Raw genomic sequence first — 20,129 nt, 5'->3', positions numbered from 1 at the left:
AGGCATATCGTTTAGACATTTTTAGCTCATACCAGCATGCTGGTGTGAGCTATTGTTACAGTGCGGCGTCTATCACTCAACAATTGGTAAAACCGCTCCCACTCGCACAGTGTTTAATGGAATTTCATGAAACTTGGACACAAGGACCAATGGGTATAGGGCCATCAGAGATGGTCCGAAATTTGGGGTCAAAGGTCACCTGTGGGCCGTAATGGGCCATTTTGTGGAAATATGCAAAATGCTTCTTCTCCTACAGATTCCATGGTACAATGTTGAGGGTTTGTCACGATAGTACTATGGAAGTTTTACCTTCAGGGTGTTCATGAATTTGAGATCAAAGATCAACTAGGGGTCTTTTGTGGCCCGGGCCGCGGCCCTATATTTTCAAATTGCTTCCGTTCGTACAGTGTATGGCCAGTTATAATGAAACTTGGTCACAACGTTCCTCGGGATGAGGGGTGTTCGGAAAATTGAGGTTAAATGTCATTTAGGGGGTCATTGGAGGTCATTCTTTGTAATATTTTCAAATATCTCAATCTCCTCAAGATTTTGATGGATCATATTCAAAGTTGAACTGATGATTGTTGGATTGTGTATGAATAAGGTGATGCCTAATAATTTTGGTCAAAAGTTAATTAATTACAATTAATACCCATTGTTTAAAAAAATCTAAGCCTTCACCTTTTTCCAAAGCTCCTTTAATTTTTCTCCCAGTCTCTGCAGTGTTTGTTTACATTTGTGGTTAAGCTCTGCAGAGGCTGTTAGTGGAATTAAAGCAGGATTGGGAGTTGTTATTAACTGTTGAACTGTAAGCATGAGAGCCCTATAGCCAATCAGCACTTGCCGATTCTTAGAAGTCTTTGAGCCTGAGGTATGTAGGCAGCCAGCCAAAATTTTGGGAAGGAGTGCTTGTGAAGTTATGTCTGCTCAGGTAGAGGGGAGAAAGTTTAATAGGGTAGGTCAGTGGTATTGTTTGAGAGAGTGGGTAAAATAGGATTTAAAGGGGGAAAATAGGAATTATAGCCAGTGGCCAGTGGTGTGGCCAGGATTCTGCTAACGGAGGGGGGGGGGGTTATCGCCGTTTTGAGCTAGGGGTATAAATTTGAGAAGATTTTGAATAATTAAGAGTCCTTAGATGCAAGCTGGTACTATATATTTTTTTCAATTTTTGAAGTCAACTTATCTTCAAGAATTGTCTTATCTTTTTGAGCTCGAAAAGGTATGAGCTTCTGCACCATTGGTGCTCTAGTTTACAAATAGTGCCAAACTACTATTGGTACTAGTGCAGAGTTGTTGTTGAGTTAATAGCAGTTAGAACATATTACAATTATACAATGAGTAAGATGCAAGGTATGTCCAAAAGTAATGAATGGGTTCTCCGAACCCATTATCCGAGAGAGGGGAGGAGGGGGAGGGGGTTTTATGACGATACAAAAACAATTTTTATATATAGCCGTAAGTAAAAACTGGTATCCTTTCAACATTTCATTTATGACTGTATTGGCAATTTGAGAAAAGTTAGAAGAATGCGCGTTGCTGAAGAACAACGAAAAAGCAGTACATGTGACCTATTAGCTGACAAAAATCTGTACCCATTCCACCTCTCCTCTCGCTGTCTGCCTCTCTCTCTCTCGCCATTACAGTTTCATGGGTTTTTTTCCGTGGAGAAAATAATAAAAGCTAAAATTCCGTACTTTTGAAGAATGATAAAAATTCCTTCTGGATGAAGATTTCGAGACCTAAATGGAGGACATTTCCAAGAAATACGGACGTATAGGGACCCTAGTTTCATGTTAAGTCAGAAAAATTAGGTCAATCGTCATGAAAGTGTGAATGCATTATGTCTTCGAAAAGTCAGAAATGTTACGTCAAACGTCATACAAATGTAAATCGATAAATCATGACATCTTATGTTATATATATAATTTTTTATATATATATATATATATATACACACATATATATATGTCTTTTACCCCCTCCATTTCCTTTTTTCCTTGTAGTGTGGTGTACAACTTCTGTCTTCTGAGTCACCTAGCAACTCACCTAGCTACAGAAGTGTCACTGAGTTGTGTCAGATGTGTGCTCTTCCCGGCCCTGGTTGCATAATCCCTCATATTATCGGGGATCTTGATCTGTGGGCTACGCACGAAAAAATCCAGCTGAATAAAGATGAGGTTTTATTGATGATAAAAAATGCAGCTTCGCTCATTCCAACAGTTTATAGATGGATCTACTAGTAAGCAAAATGTTTTCATTCAAATTTAAATATAATCAGTTAAAGATTTTGACATTTTGCTTCTAAGTAGGATGTAATTCAGAGACAGAACAAGGAAAGATCCGTGTAGAGTTGAGACAGCCTGGCTATGTAACTTTTATACATATAACTATACACAGGCCTGTTTTAGAGTATTTTGTATGTTGCCAAGGTTTACACTTCTGTGTTTATCTCCTACCTCTCCTCTTCCCCTGTTGCTTTCTTCTCTCCATCCCTTGTCTACTAATCCCCTTACATGTATCTCGTTGTGATCACCGTACTCATTAACCTGTATGTATTCTGTGCGTGTTTCTGTCCCTTCTGTTACTGTTACTTGTCATTTAGCCTCTGAAGAAGATCCTGCTAGGATCGAAACGTCAGGCCAACTTACTTTTACACTTCAGTATTTAGTCTAATATGCACTAAGTAATCTTTCCTTTTTACTGATATCACACCTCTATGTTCATTTGTCCTGTGGTGTGCTTCCAATTTGTCCAAGTCAACATGACCAGGCGAGGCAATATGGAGGTTGGGCCCATGCTGGGAGAATTATGACACTGGGCCCTCTTTTTTAAGTCTTCATTTTGCCTCTAGAACATTATGCAATTGTCTTTATTGTCTTTATCCCATAGTCCCTGGACCCCTTAATTGATCCAGCACCTAGTGAGTTAAACTCACCCCCCCCCCCTCCACTTTTACCATCATCTTGTTGGGTCTAACCATGACAAATTAACTTTTGCAGTGAGCTTCACTCTCGCGATGCCCTTAAAGAGTTGGAAAGACTAACAACAAAGAAGCTAGACGTCATGTACACAGATGCAGAAAATGAATCATCCTTAGCAGCAGATGACAGCAGTACAAGTACAACAACTCCTACACCATCAAGTTATAAGAGCAGTACATCACTAAAGGCATCCCATTCCACTGGCGAGATGGAAATGTTTCCAGAGTTACCTGGACAGAATACATCCCTCCAGTATTCCCTCTCACAGAATAGCATGATCGTGAATGGTGGTCCGGTAAAAATGATACCACCTGGACAGAGTACCTCAACATTGTCTCCATTTTCACAGAATAGTATGATGCTGAATGAAAATCAGGTACAATGGATACCACCACAAAACGATTGGTTTTCAGAAGAAAACGATTATATTCCGGTAGGCTCATCAGAACTTGAAGGCTCCTTCGATCAGAAAGTGTACTGCCTTCGTAAAACAGAAGATGGTGATGTCATTCCAGTACCTCAAGAAGTAAGTATGTAAACATATATAGTTAGGTGTCCAGAAATATTTGAAACGTACACAAAAGTCTTAAGAAAACAGCCATCTGTGTTCAAACCTCAACAACTTGCCGCACTATTTCTATTCTCTCGTCTAAGGATCCAAAAATGAGGCTTTTGTAACATCAACAAAAGGTCTGACCAGTTTGTACCACAAAGAACTTGGGAGGTAATATTTTGGTGATGTTTATATGTGTGTTTACATGTCTTGAAGTTTACATTTGATTACTTTGAACATTTGGGCTAGACCTGTGTCACACAATCACTGTGCATCTATCAATGTGAGACGTATTTGGTGTATTAGGTAAAGTTCAAGGTTATAGTTAGTTAGTTTATTCCTAGCATTGGTTGGCAGGCCGCCAGAACCCGTAGTTGTTGTTGATAGAATCTCCGTGTTGTTGCGCGTCTTTCTGCAAATATAATATCATGTCACGTACATAATGGTATGTGCGTGACATGATATTACATTTGCATACAGCGACCGATCAAGAGTTATTATTATTGGTCGCTATCGGTACGTCAGCCAATCAGCTGAATGTGCGCTCCTGCTGGTTTATTCCAGTTTGCGTGACTTTTTAATCTGAAAAGCAATTGCACAAAAACTGAGAAATTTTCAATCACAAGAAAAGGAAGCGAAAATTGGAACTTGCAAGAAGTGTAAGTATGTTGGAAGCTTGCTGGGGACCGAAAAAGATATTAACCGAAGAATTGGCATAACCAACGGTGCTTTCAATACACTGTCAGGTATTTTCAAAAGCAAAAACATAAGCCGAAACATTAAGCTTAGGATTTTCGAGGCTTTATTAAATAGTATTTTTTTGTACAATTGCGCAATGTGGGGCACAATGAAGGATCTTGATCGCAAAATTGACACTTTTCAAAGGAGACTACTTGGTAATACTCTAAACATTAGATGGACCAATAACAATTGGTTATCAAACGATGAGCTCTACAATGAAAACAACCAAACACCTTGGTCATCCATAGTCGCACATAGAAGATTGAGATTTTTCGGTCATGTCATGTAGCAAGACTCCAGGAGGACGCTCCAGCAAAAGTTGCTTTAAGAGAAGCACTTAGATATACTGCTAAACCAGTAGGAAGGCTTGTGACTACCTTGCTTGGAAAAATAAAGTCGCAATTAAAGGACGTTAACATTAACAATTTCGAGGAAGCAATAAACCTTGCACAAGATCGTGATACGTGGCGGAGGTTAATCACTGAGCATGTGGGATAGACGAGACTCAACTCATTACTACTACTATAGTCAGTATTGTGAAGTTCGGAACACTGCGAAGTTCGGACACCCATAAGAAATATATGATTTCACCATGACAATCTACTGCAAGAGCCATATTTCACGAAAAACTATGAAGCTACAGTTATTTTCTCACCAAAATGACCCTTTGCAAGCAAGTACTTTCATATTTGTCAATAAAAAGGAAGTTTTAGTTTTGGGGTGTTTTAAGGCTTAGGTGTCCGAACTTCACAGTGTCCATGCTACTAGTGATCAGTTGGTCTTCGTCCCGTAAGGACTTATTGTTTGAGTTCTCATTTCTTTAGTCCCTTTATTGTTAAACCGTTTCAAGTTTCATCTCATCTATTGTTCTCAATTTGAAATCCGAACACTTCAATAAAGTTATTGACAAGAGGGAAAGTATCTGATTCGCCTCCTGAACTGTATCCTTTATAATCTCTATATTTCGGACTTAACCCACGGCAGAACAATCTCGTATAAGGAGCCCTCGCTAACCTGATATGAGAAGACTGCTAATGTTTTATACTAAACATTAGTCTCAAAAGCAAATTTTGGTTGTGTTTATATTTGGAATGCACATGTAATGTGCCTTTAGATGGTTCCTATTATTTACAAACTTTCCTGCTCTTCTTCTGTAGGAAGCCAATAGCTATGACAGTAATTTATCTGGCCTAACAGAGGAGTTAGTGAAGCATTTTGCAGAGAAGAACAGTGAGAGCATCATTCAACTGCTGACTTTACTCGGTGGTGATATATTTACCACCCTAGGAGAACAGCTGCAGGGTCAGTCAAAGAACCACATGGATCAGCTGTCAGAGATTGTATTGGATATTGGCAGGCCTGTTGAGGCAAGGTAGGGTCAAGGGTCAAGATAATGGTTGTCAAACCAACCCAGGGGCAGATGGCCATACTGGTTTACCAGCTCCGAAGGTGTGTGGCTAGGTTGATTTTCCAAAAGATGCTATAGATTCAACCGAGGCACCAAATGGGCCACTGTTATTTAGGCACCCCATCGGCAATATATTGGACCACTGAGCCAATGGCTATTTATGCCCCTGACAACTTCTGAATGAGCTGTGCCAAAATGATACGAAAGAGTGATTGACAAAACTTAAAGTTTTAAACAGTTTGTTTGGAAGTTTCAAAACTATTTTTTAAACATTCCCTTGCTGATGTTGGGTGTTTAACCAAATCTACCCTAGTATTAGTTTAATATAACAGGCTTAGATAACATCCTAGATTTTCAAACAAGTGAATGCAGATTATAGTGAACAATGAATAGGTTCTAGCCAATGTCAGGTGTAAAAATATTGGACATTTTTGTCATCATTTGAAAGGACACTTTACTAGCACAAAATAAAACAACTAGCAAATCTAACAAACTGCATCACATTGGAATTTTAGCGCTTAGTATTATCGCAAGATTCACAAAGTCAGTGTGAACATCTGGAATAATATGTATTGAACAGGAAAAAGATATGTTTAGCTGACACTAGACACAAGTTGTGTAAACACAAGAATGTCTGGCATTTCGATTCAGCAGGATCTTTCTCAGGAAATGGGGTTTATGTAGAGAGATGAGTAAGACCAGGGAGTTGTTAACAACTCCCTGGTAAGAAATGTTTACTGGTACATTGCACAACCAAAACAATTGAATTGGACAGAACAGCAGGCAGTGAGATGAAAGAAAGCAACCTTTAAAAGGGCTGCAGGAGATTAACTGTGCAGAGAATAATAATAAAACGAGAGCATTGGCAATGGTAGTTAATATTCTAGTAAATGTGGAGTATGAGAAGAGAGGATTAGGGAGGTGACAGCATGTGTGCTTGCGATGTGTGCTGGAGAGAAGAATGATTGCAGTGGGAGAAAAGGTGTCGGGTAGGGGGAAAGGGGTGTCTCAGTCATACACTTCTTATCGTATGCCTTAAATCCTGGTAAAACTATGGTTACTTGGTGGAGGTCAGTTAAGGTCACCAGGCGTCAAAGCTCAAAAACCTTGTTAACATGATATCTCCAGATAGGAAACTTTATTGGCTCTCATATTTTACATGTGGCTTCCCTATAATGAGTATTTATTGTTATTAGTGAAGGCCATTTGGCATCATCAAAGGTCACACTCTGTAAAGCCTTATAAATACAAACCTTTTAAATATGATTTCCCAGATAAGTTACATCTCATAGCTCATATCGTGCATCCATTCTTTCTTATAGTGAGTACAAGAACCCTTACCAACAACAATGTCCCTCTGTCTTTCTTTCATTGTTGTGGTGTTATGTGGTATTAACTTCAGCCAGAGTGACATGTAAAAATGACAACAAGTAAACATTGCCTTAAAATTTCCTAACCAGGTTACATAGGAATATCAAGGGGGAGAAACCAGTCGTCCTTGTTGCATCCAGCAAGGTAATCACGAGCAAAGCTTTGCAAGAAATCGAAGAGAATGATGCCCTGACAGGATTTTATAACAATCGGTGCGGGGTGGAAGGATGTCTCCATAGTCTCAGGTGAGAAAACTACGACTGAATTTATCCTGATGTACTTTGTCTTTATGTATTGTACACTCCAATGCAAACAGGACCGAAGCTTTTCTGCCGGTAGGCAGGAAGTACTCTATTCACTATAATTGTTGAGGTGAGAGGGGTGGGTAGGAGGGGATTCATCCTTTAGATAAATATGACTCTTTAGTTGGCCAAAAAATTTGTTCTCTTCTACCTGTGATCTTGTTCATCTCTATTGAAGTTTGTAATGTTGTTTTTTGTCTTTGAAGGGGAGTCAGAAACAGGATGAAGAAATTGATCGGTTTGACAGTTCGCGTAGCCCTACCACTCCTGGGATGCGCTGACATGATGTACGACATCGCTTTGAGCGGCAGGTCCATTCTGATCTTAGGTTGCCCCGGTGTGGGGAAGACCACCCTACTGAGAGAACTAGCTAGGTGTTTGAGTGATACAGAGAAAAAGAAAGTAGTGGTGATTGACACCTACAATGAGGTAATTTGCAATAGTCTACGGAGAGAAAAAAATCCTCATTGAGAGGGATTTTTAAATTTTGGGGGGTGTGAGTGCATGGGTATCATTTAATACTAACAGGAAAACACTGTGTGGCGATATTGTGTTTTAGAGTTCTTAACACAAGAAATAAGCATCCATACTGGAAATTTCTTTAAATCCTGGATGTGGCAGGTAATTTAAAGAAAAGATGTGAGAAAATAAATCTGTATCAAGATGTTGACATTGTACATGCAAACCTTACCAATCTGTTATTGGAGTTTAGTCCACATTTTAAGACCTGTATGAGTTGTTTACGAAATGCAGATAAATGAACCTACCTGAAAATAAATTAGCAACCATGGATCGTTATGTAAATGTCACAGTGTTGTAGTTGTTTTGCTGCACTGTTTTATACACCAGAAAACAGGATAGTGCGATTCTGAAATAAAGAGGAGGCATTCCCTTTTTGATCTCAGGAATGAAAACTTATGTATTTGGAATAGGAAGAAAATGTGGGAATTAAAATGGAAAACAAAATGCTATCATCCCTTCAACTTTTTGAAAATGGAGTTAAACTTTACCACATAGAACATCTTGGTGTGCCAGATTTAGCCTACCTAATATGGTTACATGGTAAGCATCTTAATACTATTAAGAAGGGGAAAAGGCCTTTCTTCTAGCTTGTAAGTTATGTTTCATGTATGTTTTCTTCTAGATCGCTGGTGACTCTGATACTCCCCACTTCTCCATTGGCAGTGCAAGACGTTTACAGGTGGGTATTGGGCAAATGTAGCTGATTGGCTGTGTATTACATGCAACCATGCTGCAAAGGCTTTGTCCAGCTGTGACTCCAACATAGTAGTGTAATAAAAACATCATTGAAAAAGTTGTTGTTACTCTCATCAGTTATATGAATACTTGACCTTTCAGGAACTAACTTTCTTGTGGGTTTGGTTTTTTTTTCTTTAACTTTGTTGCCTAATTTATTCTCCTGCAGGTAAACAACCCAGAAGAGCAGCACCAAGTGATCTCAGAGAGTGCAAATCACAGTCCAGAGGTGGTCATAATTGACCAAATTGAACTGAAAAGTGATGTCACCGCTGCCAAAAGATTGCCCAGATATGGCATTCAAGTTATTGCCGGGATAAAGTGCGATTCTGTCATGAATCTTATTACAGATGAAACTTTGTCACAGTTTTGTCAGATCAGAGGCAGTAACATGCTCGACGACATGCAATCATTGGACTCGGCTGGTGCCTTAGCTTTATCAAATAACAAGTGTGCATTCCAGGCACTTGTGGAAATGAAAGAAAGCAATTGCTGGCACATACATGACTTGAATCACACTTGGACTAACATCAGCACCGGTCAAGCTTATTCAGTACAAGAGAGAACCCGTATCGGTCTTAACCACAGACAACCAGGATGGGAGCAGCAAATAGTATTACGAGAAACGTTGATCAACCCTCAGGAAACATTCGAGTTCTGAGTGGAGGGAAAGTGGAGGGAAAGTAGTGTTCAAACGATTAACTGAATCGGAATCGTTCCGATTATTGCATAATCGGAACATAATCGGAATCGTTAAAAATTGCGCGGAAAACCAGTTATGTCATACCGATTATTCAAAACATATGGAAGGTGAAATATCAAAGACATATGTATGGTACAAATATCAACTGATGTATTAGGTTTGTTCTTTTACTAAGAAACATTAAAATAAAGACACCCTCTATACGTCTTTTACAATGTAATTTCATCAAATTAGGCTGCCAGGGTCACCGATTTTGCTTCCCTCGTGGTTAGTGACTTCATTTTTCTCGGCACAGTAAGCATGGTAACAATAACAATTTCGCGAATTAACGAATGTGCTGGACAGGGTCGGAAATATGCGGGGGCGACTGGCGATTCGCCCTCGCAAGTGCTAAAAAAGCCCCTCCTAAAGCACAATTGCGAGGGCGAAAAAGAAAAGAGAAATATAAGAAAATCGCCCTCATAATATCAGGTGTCTGTGTAAAATTAATTGTGACATGCTTTTGTTTAGCTAGGGTTTGCATTAGCAACGCGATTCGCGTAAACAGTTCTCACAATCCTGCATAAAATATTTGAAGCAGTGCGGGAGGTCGCGCACAATCACCGGTAACTTTCCGCAAAGTCACTGGCAAATTACGGCCTCCACGAAGCAATTTCAGTACCAGCGACAATAACCTAAAATCCCCACAAATCTCCGAACACATGGTAGCCTAACTTCACACTAAGTCAAAATAGAAATCTAACCTAGCCATCTGTTTATTCGCTCAAGTTGTGTCGCAAATAAAAAATAAAAATATCCATGAAAAACTCTTTGACAGCATGTTAGCTAGCTAACAACCACACTAGGTCAAATGGAAATGTAGCCTAACCATCGGTTTGCAAAAAATATAAAAAACTTTGCGTACCGTACCTTTGTTTACATTCTTTCCTTGCTGCTATCATCGCACACATGGTAGCCGAACACCACACGTAGTCAACGGGAAATTCTAACCTAAGCATCTCTTCGTTGAAATTATGACGCAGTTAGCTAGAACTAAAATATCCATGGAATACTGCAACCTTCGACCACATGTTAGCCTAACAACCACACTAAGTCAATGGTAAATGTAGCCTAACCATCGGTTTGCAAAAAAAAAATGCTTAGCTTTGTTTACAATTTGCTGGAAATCGGCATTTGTTTGGAAGGTATGTCTTAAAGAGGGAATGTTGTATTTTACGAAAAATACATAATTTAAGGAAAGGGCACCGTCAGCGGAAGTAAACCTGTGTTTTCTATTTCAGTTGATGGGATACTGGTTTTTCGTTATCATAAATTCGGTGGCTTGACGTTACTTGCTAAGCTATCGCAAATTTTGCGAATGAACTTTTAATGAATTTGCTATACGGTCGCAGCACTAGGAAGAGGGTAACTGTGCTTACTGTATCCTGTTGAATGCTTACAAGCATTTCCGTAAACAATATATTGAAGAGAGCCCCCCTGAACCTTAAAAAAGCAATCGTAAATACATTAAGGGGGAAGCGTGTTTAACTTTTCATTTTCCAAAATAGCCCCCCAAAGCCAAATCTTAATTCCTACCCTGGTGCTGGATATATAGGGCTTATGTTGACTAGCTGAGTATAGGTTATGTTTAGGCATCAAATGCTCCGTAGTGCAGTATTTGATGCCCTAATTTGTAATTCGATGTTTCTTTTTCTCACAATTTGCAAAGGGCCATACTTCCCTGCCCATCAACTCCCTTTTCACGTCGACCCTCTTCTTTCCATTTTTAACCATTCGATGTTTGCCGCAATACCCTCAAAATAATTTAATTTCGGCAGAAATGCTGATATGCCTCTAATCCATAGCCGTCACATTAAGCCTAACAATAGGTTGTTACATTGTAAACAGGTCTCGGAATACCGTCTAAAATTTTTCTCAAATCAATTATGATCAAGTAAATGCAAATTTTTCATGTGACAAAACAATATTTGAGTAGTTTCTAGTTGTTATTATTTCTTTTCATCAATCTGGTAACATTCTACAGTATTTTTAAACAAGTTACGATGGTACAATTTGCTTTTCAGTTTGATTGGCCTAAGCTTACATTTTCTAATTGAACTTGAATGGAGTTAAATAGGTAACGAATAAGGATGTTTAACTTCAAGTTCGTAACATTTCTATTTGTTCATAAAAAGTATAATACTGAAAATAAATACAATATAATGTCGGAATGTAGGAAATTTGTTATTAAAATTAACACTTTGGTAAAGATTGAAGATGGACGGTTTGTCTGAGATACTTCTTGAGATGGATATTTTGAGTAACTATTCTTATCCCATTTCAAGCCCATTAACAGGTGACATGCACGTCGAGGTGGTTAGGCCATTCGCTTAGCACAGTGCCTAATAGGTAGGATGTCATATTTTAGTATTTTGTAAATTTGTAAAAAAAAATCCCTTTTTTTCCCTTTCCGCTAGACTCCAGAGGTAATTTGGTACATACAAAAGGATACCAAAAAGCCTTCTAAAACAATGAAAGCAGAAGGAAACGGAGGAAAATCACAACAAGAATTTTTTCTATCATTGTTGATTTCGTATAAACGGTATATTTTCTCTTTTTCAAATAATCGAAATCGGTCCGATTATGAAAAAAATAATCGGTAATCGGTATTTTCTGTTAAAGCATAATCGTTTGAACACTAATTGAAAGCATTAATAAGTTGGTAAAATTCCAGTATACAAATTGAAAATTTATGAAAAACTGTATTTTAAAAGTTGAAAAGTAGTTTAGATATAGAAGCATTCCAAAACATTTTACTTAGTATCAAATTTTGCAAAAACCTCACTTTGTTGTCATAGTTACTGTCTACCTTTACTGTTAATCAGTGTCCTGAATCTTTCCAATGAATAACCTTTGTTTTGTGTGTATAAGTAAAAGTTTAATAATAAAAATGACTGACTGAATCAATCAATCAATGGGTGGATGGATGGATATGAAATAATCAAAGAAAACCTCTGGTTGATTAACATTTTATATTTTTTGGTAAGAATTGTATAGGCTAGAGAATACCTTTCGATTATTTGATCTATGCTGCATTTTAAGTATCAAGTTCAGCAACTATGCTATTAATATTTAAGCATTACACCAATATTCTAGCACAACATGGAAATTTGTTATCTGTCAATCCAGTTTTTACTTCTCCCTCCCCCACCCCCCCCCCCCCCTTAAGTTTGCTCTTATCTGAGAATATATTTTGGACACACAATTTATAAGGTTGGTGAAATCAAACGCAAGTTAGTGTGTGAGCAAAGATGCCAGTAACAGGTCACAACGTGTTATTTATCTCTACTAAAGGCTCATTCTAGGTAGAAGTGTAGTCTTGGTATGTCACAGGCCAAGATAAAAATAAGTATTTGATTGCTTCTAAATGTTTCTACAGCTCTTCCAGATCTCATGATATTAACTGTTACATAAGCTAAACCTCTGGAATGCCCCTTTAAGGCTAAACTGATGATGACGTCAGCTAGCAACACAGTGTTTTATTTAGTTTATGTTGTTTTAAAAATTATTATATCATGACCAAAATGTGTTCTTTTAGCTTCATTAAAGAATACTGCGCATCCCTTGGATGACATTCAGCATGGTTTGTCTGTGACATGTTTGTATGATATCATTGTTAACATGTGATTCCAGACCATTAGAATAATAGTCTTGTTTTCCCATTGAGTTTTGTGTTGCAATTGAGCAACTTACCTAATGGCCTGAGTTTAAGACTAAATACTGTAGTACAGTCACTTAACTGATGAACTTGTGCTCTTTGAAAGTCATTTCTCGAAACTAAACCAGTTTTAGAAACAGGACCTTAACTGATGACAGTATTTCTTTGGTTTCGAGGATAATCATAACCTTTGCATTCATGATGGCGTATGTGTCTGCTTTATGACGCCCAGCTTGTAAACACGATATCTCAAGAAGGGGCGGTCTGACTAATTTCATATTTGGTGTGTAGAAGTACCACATTGATTACAATTAAGAAGCCTACAGTGGATGTCAAAGGTCATTTGGGGTCACCAAAACATGATATTGCAAGAAGGGAATGTTGGACAGATCTCATATTTGGTTTGTAGATGTACCATATCAAATTTAAGGAGCCTTTTATTGCTTTTGGTGGAGGTCAAAGGTCATTTGAAGTCATCAAATGCCAAACATTTACTTCACCCCCTCTTACCTGTCTCTCTACACTAACGCACCTTCCTAAACATAATATCGCAAGGGAGCTTGAACAAAATGCATAATTGGTATGTAATTGTACCACATTGAGAACAAAAAGCCTATAGTGTTGTGGGCAGAGTTCAATGGTCATATGAGTTCACCAAGGGTCTAATTGTGATAACCATGTTTTTTAAACAATATTTCAACTAGGAAAAATGTCATATTTAGTATGTTGATCTACACATTTAGTCCAAGAAGCCTGTTGTTGAGGTCAATGGTCATTTCAGGATAGCCTGTGTCATTGTGAATTTATTGTTCGTCACATCACAATGCTTTTCACTGTATTACTAATATGATGGAGCTAGAATAGCTCTATGCTAAGATCAAGTATGTTGTAAACCATCACTATACATAAAAAAAAACTGCTCATGTTACATGCATTTTTGCATTCTGGTTGTTTTTAGTGTTGGCCAACGAAATGTTTGAGATAAGCTTGATACAAGAGATAATTAATTAACAGAGGAGATGTTGCTCTGACATATAAACATGTAATATAATGTAGTCAAGTAAAATTTTGTTGTTTGCACCCTTTGAATATTTATATATGTTACGTAATAGTCAGTTTGTAGCGTTAGTTGTGTTCATAGTATTTGCAAATGTGTTTTGCTAGTTCTGCACCCACCGTGATAATGGCCAGCAGCGTCTCTGCAGAGCTCTGGGTTTCGCCTCGTTATCCCTTTCGTATTTTCATAACTTTATTGTTCTCGGGTTGTCAAATTGCCCAGAGTTACTCATATCTGTACTGTCTAGAGTCAGTAAGGAGATGTCTCCAAGGGCGGCGGAACCGGGGGGGGGCACAGGGGGCACGTGCCCCCCACTTTTCCTCAGGTTAAAAATGTGCCCTTTTTCTACATAAATATTTCTAAATAAAAAAAGAGTTTACAAAGCGAAACCCACGTCGAATGAAATATTTCGGGAAGTTTTAAATGTTTACTACCACAGGCGTAGGAGCCCAATTTGATTTTGGGGGGGGGGGGGCTGTAACGACTTGCCCGAAAAATATTACCAATATTTTTCGCGCGCTACGCGCGCGTTCAACATGTTAATGTGCATATCATATAGGCATGCACCGGTTATTACATCGCATGGCAATAACATACAATCATTTGCCGTGTTATAACCCTTCAAAATTGGTTATAATTATTGGGAAATTCGTTACAATAATAATGATCATAATAATATCAGTTTAACCATTGATAAAACACATAGAAAATTATTGTTCTTTCAGTATTTTGACAAATTTCATTTGCTTTCATGCATGTATCGATCGCGTGTGCAGGGACTTGGACTTTATAATGATTTCACCTCATTTTGTCTTTTTCCTTGTTTCCCAATTTGCACATTAGATATTGCAGCTGCGCTAGTATGCATTGTTTCCTTGAGGGGGGGGGGGGGGGTGGCGTTGATGGAGTGATGTGTATACGCAAATAAGATAATACAATAAGAGTTATAAAGGGTACTAAATATTAGGCTGCATCAGTCCAATCGAATTTCTGCAAAGTGCCCTTCGACGTTGGTGCCCCCCAAGATAAAAAGTGCTTCCGCCGCCCTTGGATGTCTCCCTTCTTAGCTGAGGCAGGATGCCTCAGGTTTTGGGCGGTTATCGGCTTCAGGCTCGAAGCCACTGGTTTTCTAAGATGGCGGATCATACCAATATACAGCGAGCTGGCGAGAGATGGAGTCTCGATGTCCGCGTTCTCGATGTCCGCGAGCATCTTCTTCTTCTTATCCGCCAGCGAGCTGACCTCAGTTCTGTTTATAGCTCCATGGTTTTAGTAAGAGATTAAGTCAATTGTTTCATAAATTCTGTACGTACCCTTATTGTTATTTAATTAAATTTTAGTTTTTAAGTGTTGCCCCTTTGGCTAGGCTGTGCTTTACTGTACAAGGTACATGTTAGGTTGTATTTTTGGACCTTGGTCCTACGGGTGCGTAGCGTGTATTGTTTATTGTTAAGCTCGTGGGTGTTAGTATTGCGTATAATACTGTAGTGTTACAGTACCGGTTAGGTTGGGTTTTAGTTTACAGAAAGTTATCGACAGTTGATTATTGTACCTGTATTTTAGTATTGTACTGCTCGTGGTGTAAAGAGCGTATTCGTATTTTGTATTCTGAACATTATTGTTACTGTTGTTTAAAAGTTTTTGTCTCAGAGATTGTCCTTGAATCTTCGCCATTCTGGACAGCTACAGAGTGACAAGACTCTTGAGAGTTTGTGGGTTTAGGAGGTGAAAATTCCTACTGTCTAGGAACATTATGGTGAAAATTCCTATAATGGGTTGCAGCTGGCATGTTTTGCCCTGACCATTATTGAGGTGCTAAAAGTCCTCGCCTGTTGGCAAACCAGGGATGTAGGTCTTCCGTATTTTTACGGAAATCCGGTTTTTTTTTTAATTCCAATAAAGTTCCACAAAATTGTTCGAATATCAAAGACACGACGCGGTAAAAATGCCTGGCCCGTTGCAGCAAGCTAACTTCAGTTTTCACTCATCGATCAATCAAAATACCATTGCCTGTTTCGCATCATCGCATTGCACTGTACAACATTGTGCCATGTGAATATCGTTGCGTACGTGCGAACTTCAAATCGCCATAGCTCATTTCTGTCGTTGAAAAACCTTGCCTAATTCACGTTGATTAGACTGCTAATTAATATCTTCCTAACTGCTGGTGCTCGACATAAGTTTCGGAATTAACGCTTGTGATATTTGTGAGCGGCGGAAATCTACGGGATACGCATATGAAAGTCGATATTTGTGATCGCATTCGAATGTGAGACTTTTTTATTCCGTAGTTCGCTGCGACGTATTCGTAACTTTCAGCTAGCCTAACATAACGATAGTGTGTAAGTAGTAAGAACTAGGGGTAAGATGTGTTAGCGCTAATACTTCTGAGCTAGCCTAACATAACGATAGTGTGTAAGTAGTCAGAGCTAGGAGTAGGATGTGTTAGGACGGCATTCACCCGGGGTCTCCGAATAGTTTTCCGGGATTTTTTTTGGCTGCACTTACATCCCTGGGCAAACGTATTATATTATTTCAAGTACAGATTATTTCATTATGTTCATTATACATTTCGTACAGTATTGAGAGTATTCATTCTTTAATTGTATTCATGTTATTGGTATTACATAGTATTGAGTATTACATATTTTCCCCGAGTTAGGACAGTTTTAATAAGGGTAAGGAGTTTATTAAGCCATTGGTTTATTCATATGTATATTTTCATTTTGTTAGAGTTTGTAATAAATCGTCAGCCGTTGTTTCAACGCAAGAACACTCTTGCATCCTCATTTATAACTTGTGAGTTCGAAGCGAAGGACCCTAAATCTGGTAATTTCCCCCGCCATCCGCGGTTCGCTTCATTGGTGTCAGAAGTGGGATGACGGCTTGACTTTTGTTTGCATTCTCATCATCATTCATTTATTTTTAATCATGTATGTAGTTGTATATGTACTGCAGGTACAGCGGGGAACCGTTCAGGGTTTATCCCATGTTGTATTTAATTGTTTCACAAAATTTCTTGTATTTGTTTTCATTAATGACAGTGAGGTCATTTGTCATTAATTGCGGGGAACTTGTAGTGAAGTGAAATTTTGTTGTGTACCCGTTGAATATTTATATGCGTTATGTAATAGACAGTCTGTAGCGTTAGTTTGTGCACATAGCATTTGCACGTGTTTCTTAGTTTTGTACCCGCTGTGATCATGGCTAGCAGCGACTCTGTAGAGCTCCGGGGTTCGCCTCGTAAACCCCTTAGTATTCCATAATTTTATTGCTCTATCATATTTATATACTACTCTACTACCATATCTGTACTGTCTGGAGTCAGGAAGGAGATGTCCCCCTTCTTAGAGGCAGGATGCCTCAGGTTTTTATGGTTTTCGGCTTCAGGCTCGAAGCCACTGGTTTTCCAAGATGGCGGTCCTACCACTATACAGCGAGCTGGCGTTGATGGAGTCTTGATGTCCGCGATCTTACGCGCCGCAAGCATCTTCTTCTTCTTCTTTTCCGCGAGCTAGCTGTACGCATTTTAGTAAGCTATAGTTTTAAGTCATAAATATTGTTTAAATGCTGTACGTACCTTATTGTTAATTAATTGAATTGTAGTTTTTAAGTGTTGTCCCTCTGGCTAGGCTGTACTTCACTGTACAAAGTACATTCGTTAGGTTGTGGTTTTTGGACCTTGGTCCTACGGGTTCGTAGCATATTGTTTATCGTGAAGCACGTGGGTGCTATTCATTTCTTTTATTGCGTACTTTTATACTGTAGTGTTACAGTACCGGTTGGGTTGGGTTTTAGTTTACAGAAAGTTATTGACAGTTAGGTGTATTGCATTGTACTGATTATTGACAGTTGATTATTGTACCTGTATTTTAGTATTGTACTGCTCGTGGTGTAAAGAGCGTATACGTATTTTGTATTCTGAACATTATTGTTTCTGTTGTTAATTAAAGTTATTGTCTCAGAGATTGTCCTTTAATCTTAGCCATTCTGGACAGCTATAGAGTGACAAGACTCTTGAGAGTTTGTGGGTTCAGGAGGTGAAATTCCTACTGTCTAGGAACAGTTAGGTGAAATCCTATAATGGGTTGCAGCTGGCATGTGTTGCCCTGACCATTATTGAGGTGCTAAAAGTCCTCGCCTGTTGGCAAACGTATTGTATTATTTCAAAGTGCAGATTATTTCATTATTGTCATTATACATTTGGTACAGTATTGAGAGTATTCATTCTTTAATTGTATTCATGTTATTGGTATTTCATAGATTGAGTATCGGTTTTCCCCAAGTTTTATTAAGGTTAAAGAGTTTATTAAGCCATTTATATTGTCATGTATCATGATTTATTCATATGTATTATATCATTTTGTAGAGTTTGTAATAAATCGTCAGCCGTTGTTTCAATGCAAGAACACTCTTGCATCCTCATTGATAACTTGTGAGTTCGAAGCGAAGGACCCTAAATTCGGTAATTTCCCCCGCCATCCGCGGTTCGCTTCAATAAAATATAATATAAACATATCAACAGAGAGAGAGATATGGGGAGGAATGGTCAGTGGCAATTAGTATCGGTTACACCCAGGAAGTTTTACTACTACAATAACAGGATGTAGCGATGTCACTCATGGCTGGTGCTTATTACTGTAAACTGGTTTACTTAAAATACTTCAAGTAAGTTACAATGTGAATTCATCTTTAAAGAAAAACTTTCAGGGACTTGAGGCATTACTCTTTAGAACACTGTGTGTGGGTGCAAGCAATTATACACACAACTCTTATGTTGAAGTGTAGTTGATTTGTATATCTTTATTCTGCTTCCCATATATGACATAACTATTTTCATGTTCTTCAAATCACAAAAGGTGCTCTTTAGACGATAATATTTCTCATGCTCATGGCCAGAAATACTTCAGCACTCCTCTACTTTAAGCCTAGGCACATTTGATGTGGAAGTTTGGTATGTTTGGGCCAGCTGAGTGTTTCTTTTTTTTCTTCTTTTTAAACCTGCCTTTACAATTTTTGCAACAAACTAGTATTGTAGTATTTGTTCATGTATATTTCATGCCAGGATAACCATTGGTGTAAAAGCAAGTTTTAAAGGTGAAGGCGGGGTGTAGTGGTAAGAGTTTTATTAGGTTCCAAGTTCAAATCCTCACCAGGATCCAGATTCTTGATGTGGGAGTACGCATTACCTTAACTTTCTTGGCTCTGCATAGTTCTGTCAGGGTTGGGTTCCGCGGAAAATTTGCCAACCAACGTTAACTTTTACTTATTATCGGTTCTAATTGTAATCACATTCACGTGCATGTAATACTTAACGATTCAGAAAATGTTTATTTTCACTTTTTATGTGGCAATCTAAAGCTCTATGATGTAATATGTATGCCATTTGTCTTTCTTCTACTACTGCATGTTACATGAGATTTTATGTTAACCAAGTGGTTAATTGTCATCGCTGGGTGGCGAATGACCCTCTAGGATATTTATGTTTGTATACGTTCACATGTTTTATAGGTCATACCCAGACTGACAAGTGTGTTGTAAGCTTTGGAGCCTATATTTGGTTAATATTCCCTAAGATTGCATGTGTTTGTGACTGTAGAGGTGTTTCCTAATTACTGTAGCACCCTCAAATAGTTTCCACAGGGAAGCAGTGATTTTAAAATGGCCGTGTCCATGTGTCACTTAACATAATCATTGCAACATAACTGTTTAGGCATTGGTACTGACTTGCATCCCTCTTAAATAAATTGTTTCAGTAATGTATAGGAAGAGTTGAAATGAACCATATATTTAATAAATTTTTGAGCTGCCATTTATTTTAGGGGAAAATCCCCATATGTTTGGTAATACAGTTGGAAACAAAGGTTATACAGTAGGGTTCTATGGATGTGAGACCCTCAGTGGTGTCCACTTTATACCTATGTCAAGGGTTAAACTGCGTATATTTTGTTTGTTATTTTCAGTCATCATTGTGTCCGAGGATCATCACCTACTGTAGGTATGTCTAGATGTACTGTCACTGTCTTGTGGGCCAGGTTTATTTTAGCTCACTTAGCCAA

At 38.4% G+C, this 20,129-nt stretch overlaps 2 protein-coding genes across 4 annotated transcripts in view; one reads left to right on the top strand and one right to left on the bottom strand.

Moving 5' to 3' along the window:
* The window catches only part of LOC139962202 (uncharacterized), a 34,864-nt gene extending 15,094 nt beyond the window's left edge, over window positions 1-19,770 (top strand). For all 3 annotated transcript variants that reach the window (XM_071962194.1, XM_071962195.1, XM_071962193.1), the window contains 7 exons: window positions 2,004-2,239; window positions 3,000-3,507; window positions 5,433-5,647; window positions 7,144-7,299; window positions 7,563-7,785; window positions 8,501-8,557; window positions 8,783-19,770. In XM_071962194.1, the coding sequence (XP_071818295.1) occupies window positions 2,004-2,239; window positions 3,000-3,507; window positions 5,433-5,647; window positions 7,144-7,299; window positions 7,563-7,785; window positions 8,501-8,557; window positions 8,783-9,274 (1,887 nt within the window). In that variant the 3' untranslated portion in view covers window positions 9,275-19,770. The remainder of the gene's footprint in view (window positions 1-2,003; window positions 2,240-2,999; window positions 3,508-5,432; window positions 5,648-7,143; window positions 7,300-7,562; window positions 7,786-8,500; window positions 8,558-8,782) is intronic.
* Window positions 1-20,129, bottom strand: part of LOC139962208 (tRNA-dihydrouridine(20a/20b) synthase [NAD(P)+]-like) — a 50,775-nt gene that overhangs the window by 27,722 nt on the left and 2,924 nt on the right. The gene's annotated exons all lie outside the window — the stretch shown is intronic.

Source organism: Apostichopus japonicus, chromosome 20, assembly GCF_037975245.1.
Source record: "Apostichopus japonicus isolate 1M-3 chromosome 20, ASM3797524v1, whole genome shotgun sequence".
Classification (NCBI taxonomy): Eukaryota; Metazoa; Echinodermata; class Holothuroidea; order Aspidochirotida; family Stichopodidae; genus Apostichopus; species Apostichopus japonicus.
The sequence above is the reverse complement of the archived record's forward strand: the minus strand, read 5'-3'. Positions and strand labels throughout refer to the sequence as shown.